At 44.9% G+C, this 8,857-nt stretch overlaps 1 protein-coding gene across 1 annotated transcript; it reads right to left on the bottom strand.

Moving 5' to 3' along the window:
* Positions 1-1,117: 1,117 nt before the first annotated feature.
* FNDC11 (fibronectin type III domain containing 11) lies at positions 1,118-7,954 on the bottom strand. The gene is made up of 2 exons (XM_081949219.1): positions 7,847-7,954; positions 1,118-2,084 (listed from the first exon to the last, which is right to left on the bottom strand). The coding sequence occupies exons 1-2, from the start codon at positions 7,858-7,860 to the stop codon at positions 1,133-1,135; spliced, it is 966 nt and encodes a 321-aa protein (XP_081805345.1). The 5' UTR covers positions 7,861-7,954; the 3' UTR covers positions 1,118-1,132.
* Between the last annotated feature and the right edge of the window lie 903 nt (positions 7,955-8,857).

The following is an 8,857-nucleotide window of genomic DNA, read 5'->3' on the forward strand; positions in this document are numbered from 1 at the left end:
TCTGCCAGCGAAAACAGAGCTCAGGGAGGTCGCACACGGCACCCCCGTGTCCCATTTCCGGCCACGATGACCTCCTGCAGTCCTTTGCCAGCAAAAATGGAGCTCCGTTTTCGGTCGCGATGCCTCCTGCAATTCTAGGCCAGCGAAAATGGAGCTCTGTTTTCGGTTGCGATGGCCTCCTGCAATTCTAGGCCAGTGAAAATTGAGCTCCGTTTTCGGTCACAACGGCCTCCTGCAATTGTAGGGCAGCGAGAATGAAGCTCCGTTTTCGGTCACAATGGCCTCCTGCAATTCTAGGCCAGCGAAAATGGAGCTCTGTTTTCGGTCGGGACGGCCTCCTGCAATTCTAGACCAGCAAAAATGGAGCTCCGTTTTCAGTCGCGACAGCCTCCTGCAATTCTAGGGCAGCGAAAATGGAGCTCTGTTTTTGGTCGTGACGGCCTCCTGCAATTCTAGGCCAGCGAGAATGGAGCTCCATTTTTGGTCGCGACGGCCTCCTGCAATTCTAGGCCAGCGAAAATGGAGCTCTGTTTTTGGTCGTGACGGCCTCCTGCAATTCTAGGCCAGCGAGAATGGAGCTCCATTTTTGGTCACGACGGCCTCCTGCAATTCTAGGGTAGCGAGAATGGAGCTCTGTTTTTGGTCACAGCAGCCTCCTGCAATTCTAGGCCACCGAAAATGGAGCTCCGTTTTTGGTCGTGATGGCCTCCTGCAATTCTAGGCCAGTAAAAATGAAGCTCCCTTTTCGCTGGCCTAGAATTGCAGGAGGCCGTTGTGACCGAAAATGGGGCCCGGCTGAGCTGTGTGTGGTCCCCTCGATCTCCCTTTTGGCTGGTAGATGCACCATGGGCAGGTCCTTTGCTGTTTCCAGGGTGGCCCCGTGGGACAGATCTAAGCACCCCCCCAGGCTGGATCTGGAGTTTGAGCCTTGAGTTTGACACCCCTGTGCTACACCCTTTCACACAAGTAGCTGTCCAGTCTCACCAACAAAAAATTGAGGTCCAATTGAGGACTACCTCTATTCTCTCAAAGAAAGCCCTCGTGCTTGGATGCCGTGCTTTTTTAAAAATAAGGGTTTTGCTTTTAATCTGGCTTATTTTTACACCCCTCGGGAATGGCTAAGGTGGGATAATCAGGTTTGTGAGGTGGCCTCTCCCACGCTTTTGGCAAGATACGGTTTAGTCTTAAGCAGTATGGAATCACGCCACTGTTCGTAAACAAGCATGTACGTTTCGGCTCTTCGGACGGTGAACCTATACAGTCGGTCAGACAAGAGGTTGTGGATTTCACACGTGTTGGAGGTGACCGGCATAATTCCACACTGGACTCGCTCTTGAGGAGTTCTGGGCTCCAACAGCCGGAACTGGAGTTCGAACTGGTCTAACTGGGACTGCTGACTTGTGACCAACCATTTGAGGCTGACCCAGTCCTCGTGAGCTGCCGATTCCCTCCGGTCAAACATCACGGGCATCTTGGTAGTGAGGACTAGCCTGATGTGTGGGATTTTGGTGATCCCAACGTCGGAGACCAGCCGGTGTTTGATGTACAACCGTCCGGGAACCAGCATGGCCAGGAAGTAATCCATCTGTTCCGAAAGTTTGGACAGTTTCTGCTTGACTACGTCCCACCTGGAAAGGAAAGTCATCATGTCGTATGTCTCCAGAAGGTGGACCAGCTCCTCCCGACCTCTCTCTAATTCTTCTAGCAGGTCAGACAGGAGCAGGAGCTGAATCTTAGTCTGGATGGTGCCCACTTTTTTCATCCTTTGGAAGCGCCAAGGATCGATGAGTTGGAACATGGTGGTGGGAAGCATGAGGTGGTTCTGATCCCCCAGGGCCAGGTGCTTGGGCAGGATTTCGAGGTAGTAGGAGCACTTCTTGAGGAGTTCGATCCGTTTGTGGTGCCGTCGGAGGAGGTGCTGGCTCAGGTCCGCGTGGAGGAACTCCAGCACCATGTTCTTCCTCTCCAAATAGACGCTCCAAGCTTCGTTCTCACGCTCGTCGCCGTGGTACGCCATGGTTGGGAGGTTGGCTCCTAACTTGTTCAAGTAGAGGTCAATCGTTCCAATGTTCATCCTACCTGGGCTGGAAGGAGCAATCGCGAGTGGGGGGGGGGGAGAAACAAGTCAGGGTCATCGTTCATACATCTATATCTATATAGCTTATGGCATTTATAGAAGTTGTGCAACCACAGGTATACCAACTTAGTCCAATTAAAACACCCCCCCCCCCCAAATTTATATATACAGATAATCCTCGATTTACGGCAGTTCACAGTGACCGTTCTAAGTTACACACACTCACTCTCTCTCTCCTATCATCCATCTATCTATCTATCTATCTATCTATCTATCTATCTATCTATCTATCATCTATCTATCTATCATCTATCTATCTATCATCTATCTATCTATCATCTATCTATCTATCTTCTATCATTTATCATATCTATCTACTATCTATCTACTATCTACTATCTATCTATATCTATCTATCTATCATCTATCTATCTATCTATCTATCTATCTATATCATCTATCTATCTATCTATTTATCTATCTATCTATCATCTATCTCCTCTCTCTCTCTCTCTCTAATCATTGTCTGTCTGTCTGTCTGTCTGTCTGTCTGTCTGTCTATCTATCTATCTATCTATCTATCTATCTATCTATCTATCTATCTATCTATCTAATCATCTCTGTCTATCTATCTATCATCTATCTATCATCTATCTATCTATCTATCTATCTATCTATCATCTATCTATCTATCATCTATCTATTTATCATATCTATCTACTATCTATCTACTATCTATCTACTATCTATCTATCTATCTATCTATCTATCATCTATCTATCTATCTATCTATCTATCTATCTATCTATCATCTATCATCTAACCATCTATCTCTGTCTATCTATCTATCTATCTATCTATCTATCTATCTATCTATCTATCTATCTATCATCTATCTATCTATCTATCTATCTATCTATCTATCTATCTCTATCATCTATCATTTATCATATCTATCTACTATCTATCTACTATCTACTATCTATCTATCTATCTATCTATCTATCTATCTACCTATCTATCTATCTATCTATCTATCTATCTATCTATCTATCTATCTATCTATTATCTATCTATCTATCATCTATCTATCTATCTATCTATCTATCTATCTATCTATCTATCTATCTAATCATCTCTGTCTATCTACTATCTATCTATCATCTATCTATCTATCTATCATCTATCTATCTATCTATCTATCTATCTATCTATCTATCTATCTATCTATCTATCTATCATCTATCATCTACCTATCCTGTTTCCCCAAAAATAAGACCTCCCTGGATAATAAGCCCAATTGGGCTTTTGAGCGTATGTGCTAAAATAAGCCCTTCCCTGAAAATATTGCAACACAGCAACAGCCAGGAGGTGACCACGCTCGCCGCCTCCTGCACCTCAAAAATAATCAGACCTCCCCGAAAATAAGGCCATGCTTTTTTGGGGGGTCAAAAGAAAATAAGGCCCTGTATTATTCTGGGGAAAACGCAGTATCTATCATCTATCTCCTCTCCCCCTCTCTCTCCATCCATCCATCCATCTTTCTAATTTCTATACCCCAATCACACTTGTATGCCTCTGGGTGGTTTAGAAATAAAACAGCAAAGTCATATAAAAGTTAACAAAGTTAAAAACCTGATTAAAAAAAGAAAGCAGCTGCAGAGTTAAAAGGCAGAGGAAGCAACTTAAAGGATCACTGAAATGAGAGGTGTAAATTCTTTGGTTTCAAAAGTTCAATAAGCATAATTAAGGATGTGATCCAGAATCCCATGAAAGCCAGAGAAATTTAATCAAAACTAAACGAATAAACACGCATGTTGGATGCTGTAATATTAGAGTCCAATACATACAGTATTAAATTCTACATCTCTTAGTATATTTCAATTCGGGCTGCTGTTATTGTTAGCTACATTTTTAATCGTTTCATATTTCTGCTTGCCAATAAGTGAGAAGAATTTTAGAATTAAAGCTGATAGGAAATGTGTTTGCATAAAGCTGTTTAAACCATAGAAGTTGTTTGATCTTTTTTTTTTGACATACCACACACATCACAGATTTAACCCATTAGCATTTTCTGAAATCACCCAATACGCTGACCTATAAACTAAACAGGCCAGCTTTGAACAAAATGCTAAACCACACACAAAGAGGTTAACTGCAACATTAGATTTTTTTTAAAAAAATTGCATGGCTGACTGGGGAATTCTGGGAGTTGCAGTCCACATATCTTCAAGTTGCCAGGGTGAGGAATATAGCTTTAAAGCATCCAAAAATTTTATTTATTGATCGGTATCACACCTTTATTATTTTTACAACTAAACTCAAGGTGATGAATATCCCTAATACTCTTTCTCCTTCCTATTTCCCCCAAAACAACAACCCTGCGAGGTGGGTTGGTCCTATATATTTGCGATAGGAATCTACTTGAAGGAAATCTACTTGTTCCAATATCTCAGGGGTTGCCACAAAGAAGAGGGAGTCAAACTATTCTCCAAAGCACATGAGAGCAAGACAAGAAGCAATGGGTGGAAACTAATCAAGGAAAGAAGCAACTTAGAACTAAGGAAAAATTTCCTGACAGTGAGAACAATGAATCAGTGGAACAGCTTGCCTCCAAAAGTTGTGAATGCTCCAACACTGGAAGTTTTTAAGAAGAGACTGGACAAACATTTGTCTGAAGTGGTGTAGGGTTTCCTGCCTAGGCAGGGGGTTGGACTAGAAGACCTCCAAGGTCCCTTCCAACTCTCTTATTCTATTCTATAAGTTCTCAGCATGGACAGCCTAAATGAATTATCAATTAGAAAGCTCATATAAAAACTGAATATGATTTTCAGAGCTGCCTCTGCCTTATAACACGTTGAAGGGTCTAGTACTGTCAAACATCAGTAGCAGCTTTCAAGAAATATTTCATGACATGTGTTATGTCATAAAATTCTTTATGATAATTTTTATATCCAAAAATGTCTCATACAATTTGTCAAATTTCAGTTCCTAAGGACTTGAAGGTCCTGGAATTTGGATGCAATTTGTAAGTTAGCCCATTGGAGGCAAAAGGATTGCCCGATAAGGACTGCAGGGCTTCTTGAGGGCCGTGATGGCATCACAGGAGGGTCCGTGAAAGCTTGAAGAAATGTTAGGATAGATAGATAGATAGATAGATAGATAGATAGATGATAGATAGATAGATAGATAGATAGATAGATAGATAGATGATAGATAGATAGATAGAAAGGTAGGTAGGTAGGCAGGTAGAGAGATGGATAGTGATAGAGATAGATAGATAGAGATATGTGATAGATGGAAGGATGGAAGGAGGGATGGATAGTTGGATGGATGGACAAAGAGAGAGAAATGATAGAAAGGTAGGTAGAGATATGGATGATAGATTAGATAGATAGATAGATAGATAGATAGATAGATAGATAGATAGATAGATAGATAGATATAAGGTAGGTAGGTAGGTAAAGAGATGGATAATGATAGAGAGATAGATAAATAGATGGTAGATAGATAGATAGATAGATAGATAGATAGATAGATAGATAGATAGATAGATAGATAGATAGATGATAGATAGAGGTGATAAATGGACGGAAGGAGGGGTGGGTAGTTGGATGGATGTATGGATGGACAAAGAGAGAGAGATAATAGAAAGGTGGGTAGACAGATGAATAATGATAGATAGAAGATAGATAGATGATAGATGATGGATAGATAGATAGATAGATAGATAGATAGATAGATAGATAGATAGAGACAGACACACAGACAGACACACAGACAGACAGACAGACAGACATATGAGAAAGAAAATCCATTGAAATTTGGAAGTCTGGCCTTATCTTGAGAACATTTGTGGGTGTGAAATTCACCCCAGGTAACCTAACCAGATGCAGACTGCATCACATCTAAATTCCTCGCAAAAAAACAGGTCACACATGATCGGTGTGTCACGCAAAAGAGCGAGCCATGATGTGCTGAATGAGCCACAACTGGTTGGTTCACAAGTTACTCTACTATGCCCCACTTCACAATCGGTAAGCCATGAGGGTGTAAAGTTATATGTGACCTAGCCGGAAGGACTAAGGAATGGGAAGGGAACCCAATACAATGTGTGAAAACTCCCGGAGTGAGTCTACAGTCCAGGATAAAAACTCCAAGAAAGGAAGTTACTGCAAGGATGAAAAAGTAACACACCTGGGCTGTGAAATACCCACAAAAAGCTACAGAGCCAGGTTTGCATGGTGGAAAAAACTTCACTGGGGTTGAACACTGCGCAAATGGTGGTTTTAGCCATTGGCGGTTTCAGGTGGGAGGGCAGCGAAACACAGCCTGCTCAACAAACCATGATATAGACACTGACTTCCTAGGGCACATAATGTAAAGGTAACGGTTCCCCTTGCACATATATGCTAGTTGTTCCCGACTCTAGGGGGCGGTGCTCATCTCCGTTTCAAAGCCGAAGAGCCAGCGCTGTCCGAAGACGTCTCCGTGGTCATGTGGCTGGCAGGACTCAATGCCAAAGGTGCAAGGAACGCTGTTCCCTTCCCACCAAAGGTGGTTCCTATTTTTCTACTCGCATTTTTACATGCTTTCGAACTGCTCGGTTGGCAGAAGCTGGGACAAGTAACGGGAGCTCCCTCCGGTGCTAGGGATTCAAATCGCCGAACTGCCAAACTTTCTGATCGACAAGCTCAGTGTCTTAGCCACTGAGCACATAACATACTAAGCCATAAATTGCAGTTAACAAACCACAAGGATTTGAGCATAATGGCACCTTAGCACATAAAGGGATTAGCTTCGTTTTGGGATCTTGGGCAGGCTGGCTGGGGAATTCTGGGAATTGAAGTCCACGCTCTTCAGATGGCCAAGATTGGGGTTTAGAGCAGAGGTCTTCAAATTTGGCAACTTTTAAGACTTGTGGACTTCAACTCCCAGAATTCCCCAGGCAGCTATGACAGCTTGACAGCTCAGCATCCAAGATCCTCCTCTTTCTTCTTCGCTTCCTGGAGAATTCTGGGAATTGAAGTCCACAAGTCTTAAAGTTGCCAAGTTTGGGGACCCCTGGTTTAGAGGTTGTAGTAGGTTAGTGTGTTGTGCCCAGAGAGACAGGCAGACACTGTCTAACAATGGGGGGGGGGGGAACCCTACTGAAGGAGAGTCCCCATGAAATGATAAACCAGGTTAGAACAAAGTGAGGGAACTGGGGTTCACCGCATGGAGGGAGGGTAGGAACTGGGCCATTGGAGTTCGATCTCAAAGCACCAGGCAGCAGATCAAATATAATATAATAAAGTTGGAAGGGACCTTGGAGGTCTTCTAGTCCAACCCTTTGCTTAGGCAGGAAACCCTACACCACTTCAGACAAATGGTTATCCAACATCTTAAAAACTTCCAGGGTTGGAGCATTCACAATTTCTGTTGGCAAGTTGTTCCACCGATTAATGCGGAGCTGAAACAAACCCTGCCTCCGTGTCACGTGTGAACCCGGCTTCTATCTACGTCCGCGGGACAGACGGATCCAGAAAGCAGGGGGAGGGGGGAGCCCCCAAACCCCCAAAGATCCCGCATTGCCCAATAGACCCCAACCCAAATAGGATCCGCACCCCTCGTCTCGTGGGAATGCGGTCCTTGCGGCTTTTTTCTCCCCCTCCCTCCCCACATCTGATGTCAGTCCCGGGGGTGCAGTGGGGGGTCCCCCCCATGCCCCCACTCTCGCCGGCTCCTGGGGCGGCTGGCAGCGCCGGTCGGACCCCTCGCGGGGCTCACCTGTGGCTTAGCATGGTTGGTCCCGGGGCAGCCGCTCGCCCTCCGCCCCCCCTCTGCCAGCCGGGCCAGGGCCAGGGTCGGACCGGGCCGGACGGGACCGGTCGCCCTGGCAACTCATTGTGCCGCGGGGGGGCAGCAGTGTTCTGGAGCCCGCGGGCGCCGCCATGGCGGTGAGCAACGGAGGGGGCGCAAGGGGGAGATCAGCGCTGCTTAGGAAAGTAGTAATTTGGGGAGGGGGGAGCAGAGGAAGATTGAAGAGCCCCTGGAAGGGATTTGGGGAAGGGGGAAATGGGAAATGGGATGCAGCCCCCTCCCACTGGGGGTCTTGGAGAACTAAGCGGGGCAGCCCTGGGGAGACCCTGGTTGGTACAGCGTTGACTCAGCCTTGGCAAGGTTAGGTGTGTGGACTTCAACTCCCACAATTCCCCAGCCAGCGAAGAAGAAAGAGGAGGATCTTGGATGCTGAGCGGTTAAGTTCCTAGATTTTTCTGTGGACGGAGAGTAGGTACCTCGAAATTAAGACGAAGAGTTCAGTTGGCACTCAGTGGCTTTGATTGCATAAGAGCAGCGAGACATCAAAAGCCCCAAGACTGTCTGGTTTTTTTTTTTCTCCCTCTCCCTCCCTTCCTTCCCTTTCTTTTCTCTCTTCCTTCCTCTTTTTCCTTCCCTCCATCCATCCATCCATCCAACCTACCCACCCACCCAACCTACCCATCCATCCATCCATCCATCCATCCATCCATCCATCCATCTATCTATCTATCTATCTATCTATCTATCTATCTATCTACAATCTTCCATCTTTTTCCCTTTCACCTTTCTTTCTTTCGTTCTTTCTTTCCTACCTTCTTTCTCTTTCTTTATTTTCTCCCTTCCTTCCCTTTTCCTTCTTTCCATCCCTCCTACTGCCTGCCTGCCTGCCTACTTATCATCTCCCTCCTTCCCTCTTTCTTTCTTTTTTCTCTCCCTTCCTTCCCTCCTTTCCTTCCTTTCATCCCTCCAACCATCTCC

This window comes from Natrix helvetica (assembly GCF_964273705.1).
Source record: "Natrix helvetica genome assembly, chromosome: 3".
NCBI classification, from domain to species: Eukaryota; Metazoa; Chordata; class Lepidosauria; order Squamata; family Natricidae; genus Natrix; species Natrix helvetica.